The sequence below is a fragment of the Podarcis erhardii genome, assembly GCF_964252035.2.
Source record: "Podarcis erhardii genome assembly, chromosome: 13".
Taxonomy (NCBI): Eukaryota; Metazoa; Chordata; class Lepidosauria; order Squamata; family Lacertidae; genus Podarcis; species Podarcis erhardii.
In genome coordinates this window covers 40,769,201-40,788,703 of record NC_138502.1, presented here as the reverse complement: position 1 = coordinate 40,788,703, position 19,503 = coordinate 40,769,201, and the positions used below count along the sequence as shown (strand labels likewise).

Genomic DNA, 19,503 nt, shown 5'->3' with positions numbered 1-19,503 from the left:
ACATGGCCAGATCTGGTTTCGGTTATCGCGTCCCTTGAATTCAGCTTTCTGAATTGACACTTCTGAAACTCCAATCCAAAATGCTATGCTACTCACCTTAGTGATATTTTGAAAGCAGCTCTGTGTCCAGCAAGAACACAGCTTGATAATAACACGTCAGGTGATGAGTGCTCAATTGGCGTATTTATAATTGAGGTATTCTCTTCAAAAATAATGCATTATCCAGACTCGGGAGGTAACCCAATGGGTCCCACCACAACTTCCACAACTGCTTGAGGTCCCTCTTCCTTCCAATTTCTTGATCTCTCTTTCCCTCCCTACTCTCCTGACTTGGCTTCTAGCTGTTGATGTTTGCATTAGCTGGATGTCAAGACGGATGAATGATGCAGCGAGAAAACAACTAAAAAGGAGGCGCAGAATGCCAGCTGGTGGAGATACAGGTTTCTGCCATGGCTGCACCTAACCCAAATAAGGATCCTGTGTATTTCTGCATTTTTGTGTTCTATCTGTAGTACACAGACCAGAAATCTTTAAATTGCAGGGATAACACAGGTAATTGCAGGGATAACACAGGTTCACCTGACCTGCTGGAAGAAGAAGAAGAAGAAGAAGAAGAAGAAGAAGAAGAAGAAGAAGAAGAAGAAGAGTAGTAGTTTGGTTTTGATATCCCGCTTTATCACTACCCTAAGGAGTCTCAAAGCGGTTCACAATCTCCTTTCCCTTCTTCCCCCACAACAAACACTCTGTGAGGTGAGTGAGGCTGAGAGACTTCAGAGAAGTGTGACTGGCCCAAGGTCACCCAGCAGCTGCAAGTGGAGGAGCGGGGAAGCGAATCCAGTTCACCAGATTACGAGTCCACCACTCTTACCCACTACACCACCTTGGCTCTGGAGTTCAGCATGCAATGGAGAAATTGGAATTCCTGTCCCAGATTTGCACCCATTGCTATTACATGGCTAAGTGGTTGTGTGGTGCTCACTGTGCACTGCTTGGTGGCTATATTATTTGGCTCTATGTCTGCATACACACTTATCGAGCAATTGCAGATCGTACAGGATCATTTGTGGATTCTGAATAATGCCAGCAGTTCTGCATGTACTTGCCAGTGCTAAGAAAACATTGTTGTCGAAATCCACCAAAAGTGAAATCCCAAGATTATGAAGAGTTCTTCAAATAGGGAACAGCAAAATAAGAGACAGGGGTTTGATGCAGCATGTTGTATACTTTGGGTTGATTTTGAAACACCACCACCTGGCAGGTACATTGGGATTTTAAAACAGCATGCCTTGTTGTTGTTTGTGTGTCTGTGTAGAACTGTGTTCATGCTACAACTGATGTACAAAACAACAAAAACTGCAGAAGGTACAAAATCCAGCTTCCTGCTAATCTTACCTTTTTAAAATATAAATAAATAAAAGGCAAATTTCTAGTCCTCATTGGCTTTGAACACTTGAAACTGTGTAGACAACACCTGATAAAATCTCAGACACCAGACAGGTTACTAAATAAGATTTTTGGTGGTTGTGGGTGGGGCTTTAACGTCCTTGGAGTGCCCAGACAGAACAAAATTCCAATGCATCTGAACAGAATCAGAATGTTATGCAAAAGGAGGGGTTATGCAGATGGGCTCTGTTTAATCGCAAATCATCTTTTCTTGGCAGTTTTAAAATTGCGTTAAATGTTTTTGCAGAGTTACTGGTAGGGCTGCACTTGAAAGAAATTGAGAGATTGTTTGTGGGATGGGGAACGCTTAGAGAGCACACAAGGAACAAACTAGATAGGAAGTTAAATACAACAAGCAGCTTTTTAAAATGCAAGGAGGAGGAGGAGGCTGATTGTTATCAGGATCACAGCAGATTGGAAGGACATCTCCCCTGTTTCAGTCACAAGGAAAATTCCTCCTTTGAAACTACTACAGTATTGGGATTGGAAAGCTACTATCGGTGCTCAAGGGAACTTCCCGCATTGAAAGGGTTAAGCTGCTTACACACTCACCCAGCTGCTATTTGCAGGTTTTTTAAAAATTGTGCCTGTTAAATGCAAAGACGTATTCAATGTCACTTCTAGTTTCGGCCTCACTGAAAACATATATACACAGTAGCAGTTCTGTGGTACCAAATACAACGGCAAATCCTAAGGTGTCAAAACCATTAGGAAGGAAGATAATGCAATCATTATGCAATAAGCAAGTAGCATAATAATCAGAGAAATCCCTTTATCTAGTGGCTGCCATAGATATTTCATACTCCACCACCAAGTCCGGAACAACATCCATCACCCTGTTGTCTTGAAACTGATAAGAGGCTTCGGCTCTTCATTGGGGTGAAGCAATTTGGGCCCCCTTTTGCAAAGTTTAGGATTTTGTGGGCTAGCGATGGGGGAGAAAAAACTTGCAAAGCACAACAATGCCAGACACCGGAGCTGAAGGACAAAGTTGTAGCATTTATTACCATTTACAAACTGTCTTATTGATACAAATGTTTTAACCAATAACAATATATGAATATCAGAATATATTACAGCACATTAAAACATCATACAGGTTTGCAAACATACAGAGCGATTTGGCTTGTACCATATTAAAAAAATGTACAAAAAAGGTTGTTGGGGTGGGGGTGGGGAGCTCAGAAGAGAAAAACGTGAGGCCTTCCGTCGCCTTGGTCATTTCACTCGGTATGTACAAAGTTAATGTGCAGGTGGGAAACACCTTTTGGGTGTTTGAAGTCCAGAAAATCTTAAAACATGGCACAACGCCAGTAGCAAGGCCAAGGTTCGGCCTCGGCCAACGAGAAAGGGAGGAGCAATAGGACTGGTCAATAAAATGTGCATGTGTTTCTGTAAATTCTTCCTGTTGGCCCCTCTGGGCCTCCTATACTTCCTTGTAAGGGGTTAAAAAAACTGGTTATCTTCTGGGTTGGCGGCTGGAGGCACCAGAACCAAATCCAGCCCACTGGGAGGTGCCGCCTTCACCCACACTAGTTGCCAACCTAGAGGCAAGAGATGCAGACAAAGTGGCGTTTTGCCAGCAGGCTGTTAGAGGAAACTGTCTTATTATACTGACCTTGTTTAGTTTATTGTCTACGCCAGCAGTGGCTCTCTAAGATTTCAGGCAGAAGCATCTCCCAGCCTTACCTGAAAACGCTGCGGATTGAATCTGGACCTTCTGTCCGCAAGGGGATGCTCTACCACGAAGCCATTTTTAAAGGAGGACCACGGTTGTTATGTTCCCTACGAGGTGGTGGCATAAGGCATGCCTCTCCCCAGTGACTTCAGTTCCCCCAAATGCAGGAACCGTCACCTTCACAATAGAGCTTGTCAAATCAGGGTGGGTGGGTGGGTGGGTGGGTGTGTGGTTGTTACGAGGCTTCCCCCTACATACACAGACACCCTTGACATTATGGCATTGCTGCAAATGCTGCTTAGAACAGTGTGATAAAACTGCAAGGTTCTATTTTTTTTAATATAAAGAATCTCAAGAAAACTAATGTTCAGCCTGCGGCCAGGACAAGCAGCAAGGAGCGGGAAATTATGAGGAGCAGATTAGGAAAAAGAGCCTTCCTCACTCTAAGAGGAGCTCAGCTATAGAACAAGTTGCTTTTGGGATGCTAAACTTTTGGACATGTCTTCGGTTTCAGAGGAAGTGGATGTGCCTTCCAGTGGTTATTAGCCACAATTACAAAACTGGAACCTCCAGGAGGCAACATCCCTTTCACTACCAGATTCTGTTGACCACAGCTATGCCAAGAATCCGAGCAGCAAGGTTTTGTTTCTCTCTGTCTGGCAGTTGCCTTCCTCGCTAGGCGGCAAACCGCCTTGGAAAGCAAGGGAAACTAGTGATGGGATCTGTGACACGGTGCAGGAAGAGGGCAATCAGAGGTGCCAGCTGTTTACAGAGAGAAAAGTTAACCAAAAATATCTCACTGGGCTGCCACACAAACCTAAGCAGCTCTTTGGTCAGAGTGCCGGGACAAGTAAACCTTGAGTCCGACCCAGCAAGACGATTCAGATGTGCTGGTCCTCTGTGAAGTGGGACTGGAAAGGAGGGTTTTGGGGGTCCTTCCCAGGACTATGATTTTTCCTCCTCACTTCAAATGCAGTACAGTGGTGCCCCGCAAGACGAACGCCTCGCAAGACGGAAAACCCGCTAGACGAAAGGGTTTTCCGTTTTGGAGGCGCTTCGCAAAACAAATTTCCCTATGGGCTTGCTTCGCAAGACGAAATGTCTTGCAAGTTCCTGCGGGTTTCCCCCCCTTTCCCCCCCTTTTCCTAAGCCCTAAGCCGCTTATCAGCTGATCCGCTGATAAGCCGCTTATCAGCTGATCCGCTAAAAGCCGCTAAACCGCTAATAGCGCTAATCCGCTAAGCTGTCAATGGGCTTGCTTCGCAAGACGAAAAAACCGCTATACGAAGAGCCTCACAGAACGGATTAATTTCGTCTTGCGAGGCACCACTGTATGTCAATGGCAAGAGCAAGGGGAAATGTATTATTATTACAGTCATCCTCCAAATGTCACGTTGTGCAAGGCCCCACATATCCCTAGATCAGCTTCCTATTCTTAGCACTGGTTTCTGCTGCACAGTGGTCCTGATGCAGAGCAGCAGGGTAACAACAGCAGACTTGGACCCATCCTATTGCACCGGCAGATGACCTGTATCCCAGGTGTGTCCCTCCCCTTGATGGAAGACATTCTGATCCAGAAGTGAAAGAGGAATATATTTTTGGTGTTATTCCCCCTTCCCTCCACAGCCCTTGCCTCCCTATGCCTCCCAATCTGCTGAAGATTGTTGAGGATCCCCTTAGAACAGTGTGGGAGGTAGTGCAAGGGGATGTCGGAGAAAGGGTGAATTAAATAAAAAATAAAAAAATAAAAAACACCTCCTCTCCCCCTCTGCTCAAGCAGGATCAAAAAACCCTTCCATCAGCACAGGTACACAATAGGGTACGACCCCTTATTTATAAGTTTGGGTGACATGGGGTAAGACTTGGGAGCCCAGGTGCGTTGCCAGGTTGCCAAAACATGTGTTCTCCGCTGCACATCTTGGTCTCAGTGCACGTCGAGCACAACAGATCCACTTGCAAAAACCTCCGAGGTTGTATTGCCTTTGTGAGGTCGGCCGCTCTTGTGAGCCAGCCGGTGCGGGGGGGGGGGGGGCTATCAAAAGTTCCTTTGACAATCAGGAATACAAAATGTGCTTGTGTCAAGTTAGCCCTTCCTAACTTACATTAAAAAAGGGAAGATGATCACCGTGGCAGCTTTTGCCAACTTGTTGCCCCCTCCGGACTACAACTCCCATCAGCCGTGCTGGCAGGGGCTGATGGGAGTTGTAGTCCAAAGCATCTGGAGGTGAACGGGCTTGGCGAAGGCTGCCCTCTGGGATCGCTTTTCTTCCAATCAGAAAAAAGGGGAGAGGATTCAAACTGACGGAAGAATAGAACTCTTCCCGCTGGAAGTTGTGCGTTTCCACCTGGCAGTCTTGAAAACACAAGTCAGCAAATGAAAAGACATTGTCTTCCCCCAAGCCCACCCCACCCGGTTAAAACCACAAAACCCTCTTCTGTCACCCCAGCGGATCAAGCAGTAGGTTTCCTTTTCAAAGGCACTGTATTTATTTCTTTGAAACTCGTTTTACAAGCAGGGTGAATGAGAAAAGGGAGGCTTTGGGGGGGAGGAGAGAGATGCAGAACAGGATCCCTCAAAGTCTACAAGTTGTTTCTCATCTCAAGAGCCAGTTCAAACAAAAACTTGGCATGAGCCAAATCAGGCCGCCCCCCCAAGCGCATCTGCTTGCGTAACTATAACGCAAACAGCTGCGAGCGTGTGGGTCTTGGCTGCCCCGGATCTCACAAACTCAAGGTATGCGTGCTCCCAGCCTCCAAGATGGGTAGAAGTTTCCGTGACCAAGTTTTATGGACTCCTGGTTTCAAAGTTACTGCTACTCCCTGAAAGCACACACGTGGGCCAGATCAACACCGCAAATCTAAACTGTTTCCAACTGTCACTGCTCCCAGCCAAGAAATCATTAAGTGTGTGCAAGCTGGTTTTCTGGAGAAGACCGAAAACCCCGCCTCACGTAACCATCTGTCTTTTGACCAGTGGAGGTGAACCGGCTGGTCTGCAACTCCCATCATCCTTCACTGCAGGCCATGCTGACTTGGGTTCATGGGAGTCAGGAGTCATACAACAGGTCACTGCAAGTTGTTCGCCACCCCTGCTCTTGACCATGGCCAGCCAATGTCTCTGCTCATTCTTCCCCAGTATACTACCTCTGAATATGGAGAGCTCCACTTCTGTCTTCTATGACTTCAAGCCCTGAGAACTGTAGGCCAGTAAATGGCCAATAGCTATCTCTAATGACACATCCACACAGAGGGGTGTTTTCAACTAAGTCTTGCTCAAAGAAAACCCAATGTAATCAAGTGACGTCCTGTCCATTAACTTCATTCAATGTGTCTGCTCTGAGCAGAGCTAGCGTCAGATACAACCTCATGCCGTTAAAGCGCATGGCATCCCCTCAAAAAACATATGAATGATAGGTGTAAGGTAAAGGACGCCTGGACAGTTAAGTCCAGTCAAAGGCAACTATGGGGTTGTGGCGCTCACCTCGCGTTCAGGCCAAGGGAGCCGGCGTTTGTCCATGGACAGCTTTTCGGGTCATGTGGCCAGCATGGCTAAACTGCTTCCGGTGCAATGGGACACCGTGACGGAAACCAGAGCACACAGAAACGTAGTTTACCTTCCCGCTGCAGCCATACCTATTTATCTACTTGCACTGGCGTGCTTTTGAACTGCTAGGTTGGCAGGAGCTAGGACAGAGCAACAGGAGCTCGCCCCGTTGCAGGGATCCTAAACACCAACCTTCTGATCAGCAAGCCCAAGAGGCTCTGCAATGCCATAGTTGCCTTTGACTGAACTTAACCGTCCAGGGGTCCTTTACCTTGTTTTACCTGATAGGTGCTCCGATTCCCAGCACACTCAAGAAAACTGCAGTTTCCAGGATTCTTGGGGTGGGGCGAGGAGCTGTGTGCTTTAAACGTGTGTGAAATAGGTGGTGTGAATGTGTCCTAAGAAAACGCACTCTCCGTAACCCCGCCCCCCAAAAAATCCCAGGTCTGTTGGCGGGACGGCTGAAGTGGTTGGAAACAGAAGTGAAGATGAGATCTCCTGAGATACAGGCAGAGACGTCTGGCACAAAGGAACAAAATTGAGGGGTGGGAGTGGAAGGAGTCAAGGAGGAAGCCAGCTTAAGCTCAAGGCACTATGTCCACCGTAACAGCATCACTGGCAATGCCACACCTGTATGGGTTTGGGGGATGTGACGCCAGTAGTGGTTGGCCTCACCTGATGCAACATTAAAGGTAAAAAGGTAAAGGACCCCTGGACGGTTAAGTCCAGTCAAAGGCGACTATGGGGTTGCAGCGCTCATCTTGCTTTCAGGCCAAGGGAGCCGGCGTTTCTCCACAGACAGCTTTTCGGATCATGTGGCCAGCAGGACTGAACCGCTTCTGGCGCAACAGGACACTGTGACGGAAACCAGAGCGCACAGAAACACTGTCTATCTTCCTGCTGCAGTGGTACCTATTTATTTACTTGCACTGGCGTGCTTTTGAACTGCTAGGTTGGCAGGAGCTGGAGCAGAGCAACGGGAGTTCACTCCAACGCAGGGATTCGAACCGCCAACCTTCCGATCGGCAAGCCCAAGTGGCTCAGTGGTTTAGACCACAGAGCCACCCATGACAGTTGCCACCTGCAACATTGCACTGCTGCGGGCATAGAAACAGGCGGGAGAGGGTAATGTGCGGAACTCGCTGCTCTGAGGACATCCCAGTCCACATGTTGGGTTTGAAACGCAGACAGAAGAAGTGGCCCCAGCGACTAACAAAACAGCAAGACATCTTAGCAGGCCTTGCTTGTGATGCGTGGCCTTGCTTGTGAAGCTCAGGGTGCCACGCTAGCCTGGGTCCCTGTGTGTGAGACAATTCGCATTGCATTTCACGGAACCTGTCCCTCCACCAATGGCCCAAGGCCCACCTTCAGACCTGAACCTTGTGGGGCTAAGCTTCTAGTCCTCAGCCCTATCTCAGCTGCCCCTCTGTTCCTAGCTGCCATGTTTTGTCACATGGCTGCTTGCAAACCAGCAGTGGCTGTTGGCCTTTCGCATCATTAAAGGAAGGAGACCGGTGGCGTCAACCCTTCTGATGTGTGCAGCTGTCCGGACCTCTCCTTCAGGCTTTATAGCTGCATCTCGGCTCTGCAGGAGACCACAGGAGGTATAGATGAGGGAATATGAGGCTAAAGCTGTGTACACCCTACACCTCTAAAGCACGCTCAAAGCACATTATTTCCCTCCAGGAATTCTGGGCACTGTAGTTAGCCACTCAGAGTTAGCTGCCAGCAATGTGCTTCGGATGTGCTTTCAAGCAGGTGAGAGGAATCTTTGGCCCTCCAGATGAACTCCTGTCGCCTCTGGCCATTGGCCATGCTTGCTGTGGCGGATGGGAGTTATGTTTCAGCGACACACGGAGAGCCAAAGGTTCTGCACATCTTTAAAGGAATTGCGCTTGTGTAGCTGGGGGGGGGGGGCTGAAAGGAAGCGTAGGTGGAGACAGCAAGGGTGCCGAAGGTGGAAGGCGTCCTGCCTTCCTCAACTTGGCGCCCTCTAAATAGTGTTGGACTACAACTCCCATCGTCCCTTTCCCTCAGCCCATGCTGGTTAGGGCTCATGGGAGTTGAAGTCCAGAAACACTGGGAGGGAACCAGATTCCGTGACGGTGCATAAGTCAAAGGACGAAGAAAGCATGAGAAAGCCACGTGTGCTTCTAAGACAGGAAGCCTGCTTGATTCAGAACTGTGCGTTTTTCTCTCTCGGGGACTGTGCATTAAATCTGACTACAAACAGAGGGCACAAATAAAAAAGAGTTTTTTAACAGGAAGGGGCTGCCGCTTTAACACAGATGACATCATGCAGTTACAGGAGCACTTTTTTTTCTTTTTTAAAATAAAAAAGGGGGGAGGACACGTTGGAATTTTTTTTGTCTCTTTTTGCCTTTTTTTCTTCTTAAATTAAATCAGGTCGATTGATAGAAAATAAGTATGTATAATTTCCCCACCCACCACCCACCCCACCCCTCCACTGCCCTTATCTACACATAATATACTTATTTATAAAACGCGAGATCCAGCCAAGAAGGAGAAGGGAAGAAAAAGAAAAAGGTGTCCCGTCCCTTTAAGTCAAAGCCGACATGGTGGGGCCGCCATTTACCATTGCCTTGCGCCCCCTGCTGGCCAAGGGTTGCATCTGGTGGCAGTTCGAAGTGCCGTTGAGCATGGTCCCGGGCGCAGCGTTGGCGGGGATGCTCACCGTGGTGGTGTTGGAGCTGGGCGAGCCGTGGGAAGGGGTGGCAGGGCTTGGCAATGAAGAGGAAGTGGTGGCCGGCAAGGTGGCCGGGCTATTCGCCTTGTCGCTGACGGACTCGCACTCTGAGGCGCCGCTGGTATTGGTGCATTCGGAGTTGGGGAGCTGGGAGGAGAGTTTTAGCCTCTTGCAGGCCGGCTGGACACGGTATTTCAGAGGGAGAGGGCCATTCTGCAGAGGGAGAGCATAGACGTAACATTTCATCTTCTTCACAGCTTGGCTGCAACCATTTTAAAAGGTAAAGGGACCCCTGACCATTAGGTCCAGTCGTGACCGACTCTGGGGTTGTGGCGCTCATCTCGCTTTCTTGGCTGAGGGAGACGGCGTACAGCTTCCAGGTCATGTGGCCAGCATGACTAAGCCGCTTCTGGCAAACCAGAGCAGCGCACGGAAACAACGTTTACCTTCCCGCTGGAGCAGTACCTATTTATCTACCTGCACTTTGACGTGCTTTCGAACTGCTAGGTTGGCAGGAGCAGGGACTGAGCAACGGGAGCTCACCCCGTCGCGAGGATTCGAACCACCGACCTTCTGATTGGCAAGTCCTAGGCTCTGTGGTTTAACCCACAGCGCCACCCACGTCCCACCTGCAACCATTTTACTCCCCTTTTAAACCCCCCTTTTTATATGCACCAAGACAGAAGGACACATTGATGATAAAATGGCTGTTAAAACTAACAGGGACTTAGCCGAGAGGGCAAAACTGGCATGTTTTACCAGAGAAAGGTCATTGTTAACATTTGTTAAAGATTGAAGTCTTATACAAACTCGCAACATATGAACAACTTGCATATAAATGCAGACTTGTCATGGACCAATTCAATGATATGTGGAATCCATTCTTGCAAATACTGTAATAGGTTAAGATTTGGTAAAGTACAATAACAACTTTAGAAAGCATAAAGTTTTGGGGTTTTTTCCCCGTTCCCCCCATTATTTTCCCTTCTACACGGGTGCTATTTCTCTTTCTCTTTTTCTCTTTTTTATTTGCATCTCATCATGCTCAGCGCACATATAATTATGTACTTTTTGAACTTGTTCAATAAAGATGTCTAAAAAATAAAAATAAAAGATTGGAAACCTCTCATAGACTTTCTGCGTAAAAAAGAAAATGAAATAATAGCACCTGGATTTGAGGACTGAAGATAATGTTTGATTATAGAAAGTGGCTTTGTCAAGTGTTAGATTGGATTGGACGAAGTGATTATTGTTTTCATATAGCGGACAGATGAAGAATTGGACGTTATTTATTTTTTACTTCTCTATTTCCTCTCTCCTCCTCCCCCTCCCCCATGCCTTTTTGTGTTTTTATTGTATCTATATAAAAGTCTTGGTTGGTTAAAAAAAGGGAAAAGATATTAAGTTTTATTCTTTTCTCTATAAACCTTAATAACATTTTTTTTAAAAAAAGACTATTTCCCTTCCTCTACTCTAACTTCTTCCTCCAGATATGAGGGCCAACGTAACATTTTCAGTTCTTAAAGGTAAAGGTAAAGGGACCCCTGACCATTAGGTCCAGTCATGGCTGACTCTGGGGTTGTGGCGCTCATCTCGCTTTATTGGCCGAGGGAGCCAGCGTACAGCTTCCGGGTCATGTGGCCAGCATAACTAAGCCGCTTCTGGCGAACCAGAGCAGCGCACGGAAACAACGTTTACCTTCTTGCACTTTGACATGCTTTCGAACTGCTAGGGTGGCAGGGACTGAGCAACAGGAGCTCACACCGTCACGGGGATTCGAACCTTCTGATCGGCAAGTCCTAGGCTCAGTGGTTTAACCCACAGCGCCACCTGCATCCTAAATCCTGAATGCTAATTTGGCATTTGTTTTCATTGTTGTTTTCAGATGTAACAAACAAGACGTACCCTTCCATCCCACTTGGTGGGTTCTGAATGGAAGATACACTTGCTCCTCGTTCTCAAATGAGTTCTATCTCAGACCTTGAGCCAACTTGGGTCACAACTCAAATTTCCTCTGCTTTTATTTGTCTCTTATGAATCTACGGAATGCTGCCTTACAATGAATGAAGCTGTTGGTCCATCTTGCTCAGTCTGTACCAGGGTTTCCCAAGCTGGACTACAATACGCATCATCCCTGACCACTGGTCCTGCTAGCTAAGGATGATGGGAGTTGTAGTCCAAAAACAACTGGAGACCCATGTTTGGGTAAAACTGGTCTATACGAAGGTACAGCGGCTCTCGGGGGTTTCGGACAAGAGTGTTTCACTGGAGATGTTGCTATGTCAGTGCTGACAACACTGAACTAAATGAACCAACGGTCTGACTCAGGACAAGACAGCTTCCTATGGCCATCTGTCATTTATGATCTAGTTGAGATTCCTGCATTGCAGGAAGTTGGACTAGATCACACTTAGGGGTCGCTTCTCTCTACGCACTTACCCGTCGCCAAGGATAGATATAAGTTATGTCCATTAGGGTATAGTATTCCTTCAGAGGTTCATCTTCATAGAGAACTTCCACCTAACAGATTTAATAACACAAGTAAAGAAATTCTGAGTTACATGGCAGGCACAGATGAATAAGTACTGGGCACAGATTTAAGTCTCCTGAGCATCTTTCTCACACACACACACACACACACACACATATATACACACACACACACCGTATTTTTCGTCCCATAGGATGCGCCGTCCCATAGGACGCACCTAGTTTTTTTGGGGGGGGAATAAAGGGGGAAATTTCCTTTATTCCCCCCCCCCCCGCAAAAAAAGCAGGTCGGGGAAACCGAACCAGGTCAAGGAATAGCGGGATGGCGGCGCTGCGCCTCCCTGCTGTCCCCCGAGCTTGTGGGGCTGGCCGATGTCTGCCCGGTGCGAGGGGCGCTCTGCTTCAGGGCGCCCTGCCCGCCAGGCGGCAGGCTGCTATCCGCAGCGTGGGGAGCCTCGCGGGGAACTCCTGCAGGGCTCCCCACACTGCGGATGTCTGTCCGGCGTGCGGGGCGCTCTGTTTTAGGGTGTCTTGCGCGCCGGCCGGCAGGCTGCTATCCGCAGCCTGGGGAGCCCTGCGGGGAACTCCCGCAGGGCTGCCTAGGCTGCCGATGTGTTCCTGAAGCACCGGGCGCTCTGCTTTCAGGGCGCCCAACGCTCCAGGAAGCAGGCTGCTATGCACAGCCTAGACATCCCTGCGGGACCTCCCGCAGGGCTGCCTAGGCTGTGGGTGCGTTCCCGAAGCGCCGGGCGCCCTGAAAGCAGAGCGCCCAATGCTCCGGGAAGCAGGCTGCTATCCGCAGCCTAGACATCCCTGCGGGACCTCCCGCAGGGCTGCCTAGGCTGCGGATTTCTTCCTGAAGCCTGGAGAGCGAGAGGGGTCGGTGCGCACCGACCCCTCTCACTCTCCAAGCTTCAGTGATAGCCTGAATTCGCCCCATAGGACGCACCCAGATTTCCCCTTCATTTTTGGAGGGGGAAAAGTGCGTCCTATAGGGCGAAAAATACGGTGTGTGTGTGTGTGTGTGTGTATATATATATATACACACACACACACATATATGCACACACACACATATATGCACACACATACACACACACACACACACACATATCTATACACACACACACACACACACACACACACACACTTTTATTAGATTTTCTGTTTTGCAATTTAGAATACTCTTTTAAACAATCTTAAAATAGCAGTGCCTTCTCTTCTCTATCCATGGTTCATTCTGCATATCATAAATCCCTGCATATTTTACAAAAACTATACCAATCAGTATTCCATTATTACATCAATCAAATATTATTTATACTGTTGAATTTATCTTAATGCTGCCATTCTTCTTTAAACATAGGTTCTTCTTGTTCTCTTATTCTATGTATTAGGTCTGCAAGCTGCACATATTCAATCAGTTTAAGTTGCCATTCTTCTTTGCTTGGGATCTCGCTCGTTTTCCATTTGGGGGCTTACAAAACACGGGCTGCAGTAGTGGCATACATAAATAACCTTTTTTTGACACCTGGGAATTTCTGTCTGAATTATCCCCAACGAAAAGGACTCTGTTTTTTTTTCTTCTTCTTTCCTTTTTTGAAAAGTACTTTCAAACATTTTTTTAAATTTCATTATAGATTATTGTCAGGGAACTGCCATCAGAGCCGGAGGGAGGGAGCGGGCTCCGGAGGGGTCCCAGAGAGCGTCCCGGGATGGGGAGAGGCAGCCCATCTTCTGGGGAAGAGAATCAGCGTAGCACCAGTGGAGAAGGGGGGCAGATGGGGGAATCGGCGAGGCGGTCCCATGACTCCTTGCCAGGGACCAGCAGGGAGAGTAAGGGTCCTCCGCTCCCTACGCCCTCCTTGCGCAGAAGGCTTCCGCGCAGGGAGAGTAGGCAGAGACTAGGCGTCAAAGAGCTTCTTTGCTGGAAGAAGTTTAAGAAACACCCACTGACGGATTCTGCCAGCGATTGAGACAGCCACGGGTGAGTGGCTGTCCAGACAGAAAAGGTTCACTCAAGCAACCCAGCCAGGTGTTGCACCGGTTTACGCACGAGCAACCCCTAGAACCATTACAATTATATACTCTTTTATATACTCTTTTACCCTTTTACAGGTCCAAAATCTCTTGAACATCTTCATCTTTGTTGCTGTTTTTTAAAGAAGTAATTTTCTAGCCCTTAAGCAGTAAAGAAAGTTTGAAAGCATATGTCCCTTTCCCTAACTAGAAGTAAACTAAATTACGCAGAGCAAGCAAACAGAGACATGTTTTCTCAATCTGCACAGTTCGTTTGGGTTTGGAATTTGGCAAACCTCTGTTGCTAAAAAAAACTATATAAGCCTTCAGAGCGAAGCCAGTTCTTCGGCAGGGAGAAAGCATGCACACTTAAAACGCTGTTTGCACATTTTGCTGTTTGCTTATTTTATAATGAGTGTGGAACTGGAGCTTCCTTGATGTGCAAATAGTTTTGAACATGCAGCATCAACCTTGGCCCGGGGAAAGTGTGATAGCATTTGATAGCAACTCACTTTGTATTTGCTGGGAACATCCATCTTGTTGCGGAGGAACTTAGCCAGGTGCATGATCGTCATAGCGGCAGGGCAACGGAGGAATCTCATGCTGTTCTTCTAGGGAGGAATATGAGAGAGAAAGCGAGGGAGGGAGGGAGGGAGGGAGAGAGAGAAAGTGAGAGAAAAGGTTTTATTGGGAAAGGGCTAGGCAGCTGGAGCAGGCAGAGTCATTGAAATATGTATTGAAGCAGCTGTAAATCTGCCAAAAGGCAAGGATACTGGGGAAGGGGGCAGGGGGAGGAGTCCGGGAAGGGTCAGAGGTCACAGGCAAAGGACACCCTTGCAATCTATATACTGTTGGAGGGGGGAGGGAAAGCACAACATCTGTGGGGGGAGGGAAACAGAATCCGAAATTTAAAAAGAGGAAAGGAGAAAGTTGGGAGTTTATCCTAGCACAGCCACAGAAACAGGGAAAGGGACACAGCAAAGGTGAAAGCAGGAAGGAAAGGAAAATGGACTAAATAGAAAAGAAAAATTGAAAGTCAAATTGAGGGGAAAGGTTGGAGGTGGGAAGCAAGAGGAGGCAGTGTAGGGGGCTTTTGAGGTATTGAGTGCTAACTTGATTCATCATGATTTACGCCCAGAGGACATAAAAATCCCAATTAAGATTGGGGTGCCTTGTGATTGGTTCCTAAATATGAAATATTAATGGAAAGGGTCTCCCAGTTAAGGGCGACCACCTTGAGCCCCTGCACCTCTCACTTTAGAGATCACCACCTATGGCACAACTCTGGGATCCCAGCTCAGAGGCAGCCCCTGAACCTCTTATTTGATGAATTCAATAATTTGAGGGCATGCAGGGGACATGGGATTCTCCCACATTTCTAAAGCATTTTTCAAGGGCAGAAACTACATAGCTCACCTTGTCTTTCTCTGTGTTCCCATTCTCAACGGTCCCTTTGTTTTCTTCTCTGAGAGAGAGAAATAGGGGGAATTAATGAAACACACACACACAAGAGGACGGACCAGTTTATCCAGGCCTCTGTGGGTCCAGAACTTTGGTTATTTCTGCACACTTCAGCCATATGTGGAAGATCACAATCAAAAGCCAGGTCCCAGGAGCAGCCAGTAGAGTGGGGCAGAGCCATCCTTCTGTCATTAGTGTTGCTGCAACTTACCTGGGCTCCCGATTGGCTTTGCTGTTGCCCCCACACAACCCCAACCTCACCCACTGCTTCTGCAGTGCCGTGCTCAGGTGAGCAGCTTGGCAGCGCAACTTGAGCACACCTGTGTGGCACCGCTCCAGATATGGTTGGATTAGGATTCTTTCCCAGCAACAATCACTTCCAACCTGCTTTGGAATTTGCACTGGTAGGATGTTCTTTTTAAAATGTTGTTTCACACTAAACTAGAACTCAGAAAGAGCAGGACTTCTTCGCTTTCTGCTAATATTTGAAGAGGGCAGGTTGTGGGGAGGGGGAATGGACACACTAGTACCAGCCATGTTTTTAAAAATTTTGGGAGTTCTCCAGTGATTTCTAGGGGTACATTTGACTTCTTTCTCCAGGAATATTTTACAATAACTTCTCAGAACGAAACAGAAAAGGACCTCTCCACACAACAAGATGGTTCCTTCTGTTTTTTCTCTGTGTCTCTCTTCCTCCCTCTGTCCCCTTTCCTGCTCTGCTATCAGTCCCTACCCCCATTCAACCAACATTCTGTACCACTGAGCCTTTAGAAAGTGTTTGAGCTCCTTAGGTCTTCTGTACTGTTTATTCTCTGTTGCTGTTTTTCTTTTGTTTTCATAGAGCTCTTTTTATTATTATTATTCTGTGATAGGTATTGTTCTGTACAGTCGTACCTTGGAAGCCAAACACCTTGGCTCCCAAACAAATCAGCTACCAAGCAATCGAAACCCAGAAGTGAATTTTTTGTGATGGTGCCCTTTTACCTTTTATTTAATGTTCTGTGTTTTACTTTTTTGTGAGTATGTGAAGAATGAAACTCAATAAAAAGAATTAAAAAAAAAAAAAAGAAACCCAGAAGTGAATTTTTAGGTTTTCAAACAATTTTTAGAACCCAAACATCTCCTGCAGCCTATTGGAAGCCACACTTTGGTTTTCAAACGGTTCTGGGAGTCAAAGGGACTCCCGGAATACATTCTGTTTAAAAACCAAGGTACCACTGTATTGTGGTTTTAGCCTTCATTGTAAACTGTCCAAAGAACAATGCTGACTGAGCAATACAGAAGTGTAGGATGTAAGGGAATAAAATAATTAATTTGCAGCACATGTTCCCTAAGCCTAACCTCACCCAACAAGACCTTTAAGCCACAAGGGCGATTCCAACTCCTGGTGGCGGGGCAAATCAGATGCACACCTCTATTGCGATGTGCGTTTGCACTTGATCTCCATTGCACAGCCTATTAAAATCATGTTTTCATCAGCAATATCGTTCAACAGTACTGTAGTATTGTGCAGACAGACTGCATCTACCCTGGAGATTATAATACGCACATGCACACACATATGATTCCTAGGCTGTCTAACAAAGTTTCCTCCTCTTTGTCCTGGCCACATCCTTCTTATTATATGATGTAACAAACAAACAAGCAAACAAACAAAAAGCAATATCGCATTATGAAAACTTTGATTGTTCCCTGCACAGGCCTAGACTTGTTTATTATTAAATCATATGTATCCATCGCATTTTCAGTAAGAATGCTCATGGTGACATACACAATGCCAAAACATAATGTTACACCACTAATACAACTAATATACAGTCGTACCTTGGTTGTTGAACGCCTTGCAACTCAAACGTTTTGGCTCCTGAATGCCGCAAACCCAGAAGTGAGTGTTCCGGTTTGCTAACTTTTTTTGGAAGCCGAATGTCCGAATGTGGCTTCCGTGGCTTCCGACTGAGTGCAGGAAGCTCCTGCAGCCAATCAGAAGCCTTGGTTTTCGAATGTTTTCAGAAGTCGAACGGACTTCCAGAACAGAATTTGTTTGACAACCAAGGTATGACTGTACATAAGTGTGTGAGTGTAATACATACATTCTTTCAAAACATTTACCAAGCATACATATATAAAATTTGTTAAAATATGTGTGTAGTAAAAAAAACCAACAACCCAGGGCAAATTAAGAAAATTAAGTGAAACTATTCCTCTCATATTTTTTTCTGTATTACCTGATTCCTTCGTAGAACTCTATGGATAAGCTGACAATTTCATCGTCTGTCAGGTTCCCTTTCTCCTGTTCCGAAACTTCTCCCCGGTCTTCATTGGATCCATTCGGAACTAGACAAGCAAGCAATCGAGAGGAAAGGAGGAGACAGAGAAAAAATAAAGATCACACCTTTTTGTGGGTTGTTTTTTTTTAAAATGCATCACTGTTGACATGTAGGAGGGAAATTCATGAGAAACGCCATACCATCTGCCATTGGGTATGCTGCGTAGAAATCACGTCGCCTCTTCATTTCATCTGCAGGCAAAAGCAAACAGTTAATTCATTTATTAGCATTTTTATCTTTCACTTATTCTGCAGGTGGGGCTACACATCACAGTGAATAAATAAATGCATTCATGTTTAGCAACACGCTACCATATAATTATTCATACATTTTAAATCACTGACTGAACGGAAAACAAATGAAAGAACTAGAATTAAATTTGCATTAGGACCAAAAGCACAACAGCCATAGTTTCGAAGACTATTTGTATTAGTTAATGAGGTAATACTATAGTTGAATATTTGGCCCTACTCTGCTCAAGTTATTTACATACTGTTCATCAGCCCTATATAATAATCAGATGGCTTCTTTTTCTAACTGCATCAAAGTCAACAGAAGCAACTTCTTAAAAACAAAACAGAAAAACAGCCACAAAATCTGAACACGTTCACACCTTTGAAAAGTCCTGGTACCAGCTTGTAGACTATGTCCTGTAGGGTTTTATCTGATCTGAAACATGAGGAGAAAAAGATGGGTTAGCAAAGGTCAATTGCAAGGGGGAAAGTGGGGGGAAATATTAAAATCCCAATTCAAATTCATTTTTGCTATTGATAATAACAGAAACATAGAGCAAGCCTCTCTTGCCCCAGCCCCACTATATGGACTTATTAAAACGAATAGCTACTTTAGTGCAATCCCCTCAGCAAACTGAACAGGAGGCATTGCAGCAAAGGCAGGAAGAAGAGGCTTAACATTTCAAAACAAAGCACTCACTATCTCTGTTGCTTAATCGGACTTAGGGTGTTCCAACGCTTGCTACAAAATCTTTTTTTTTTTTTAGTGCCAAGAGAACAGAAGTGTGCCTAACTTTAGAAGATAAGCCTTTAGCCCCAGCACCTTTCATGCAGCCAATTCAGGACCAAATTCAGAACTGAATATTTCAGCAGATCAGTTCAGTTGGTTAAGAGAGTGGCTATCAACAAAAGCTATTTTAAGCTACAGGTTTCCCAGTCCTGACCTACACTTTAGCCAAAGATTTTTCTTCATGGTAATGGAACTTACAGCCCAGCCCACACCCCGTACCAGCCAGTCAGGAAGATTCATAGTTCACTCTTCCCTGCCGTGAGAAAACAATTATGCAAAATAAGCACATAATGAAAACTTGTTATAGGTCACATAATGGGCAGGGGTGCCGGAGTTCAGGTGTTCTTGGCACCAAGTTTTGATTTCATTTTATGCACAGTTCCAGTGTTGCAATACTATTAACTGCTGCTTTGATCTATTGATGAAACATATATATGTGTCAAAACCCCTCTGAATTTGGATTTACTGGGGATAAGGGAGGCAACACACAATTATTTCTGTGTTGAACAGCATAAAGAGTTTGATTTAAAAGGCTCTGTTTAAGAGAGAGAGAGAGAGAGAGAGAGAGAGAGAGAGTGTACATACACACCAGGCAGTGTTTGTTTTAATTTACAGTGGCACAACCTTCACACTGTTGTGCTGTCCTGAGGAACACCCCCCCCCTTCCATCAATCCAATTTGGTAATGTTATTTATTACACATGCATATTGACTTTGTTTTGTGATTTATGGCAAGCTAATGAAAACAAGCTTTGTCCAAGGGCTGCGTGACTGGCAGCTAGGTTACAAGGAAAGCCATTATATTTGCTTGA

At 46.2% G+C, this 19,503-nt stretch overlaps 1 protein-coding gene and 1 long non-coding RNA gene across 7 annotated transcripts in view; one reads left to right on the top strand and one right to left on the bottom strand.

Moving 5' to 3' along the window:
- Nucleotides 1-6,242: 6,242 nt before the first annotated feature.
- Nucleotides 6,243-7,863, top strand: LOC309328302. The gene is made up of 2 exons (XR_014150754.1): nt 6,243-6,542; nt 7,358-7,863. It is a non-coding gene; the product is annotated as an uncharacterized lncRNA (long non-coding RNA).
- A 1,039-nt stretch (nt 7,864-8,902) lies between these two features.
- PCGF2 (polycomb group ring finger 2) overlaps nt 8,903-19,503 on the bottom strand; it is a 38,789-nt gene continuing 28,188 nt past the window's right edge. For 5 of the 6 annotated variants that reach the window (XM_081838144.1, XM_081838143.1, XM_081838146.1 and 2 more), the window contains exons 4-10: nt 18,283-18,338; nt 17,810-17,860; nt 17,568-17,676; nt 15,298-15,346; nt 14,394-14,492; nt 11,812-11,892; nt 8,903-9,585 (exon numbers count right to left, since the gene is read on the bottom strand). In XM_081838144.1, the coding sequence (XP_081694270.1) occupies nt 9,226-9,585; nt 11,812-11,892; nt 14,394-14,492; nt 15,298-15,346; nt 17,568-17,676; nt 17,810-17,860; nt 18,283-18,338 (805 nt within the window). In that variant the 3' untranslated portion in view covers nt 8,903-9,225. The remainder of the gene's footprint in view (nt 9,586-11,811; nt 11,893-14,393; nt 14,493-15,297; nt 15,347-17,567; nt 17,677-17,809; nt 17,861-18,282; nt 18,339-19,503) is intronic. The other variant, XM_081838141.1, reaches the window with a different exon arrangement.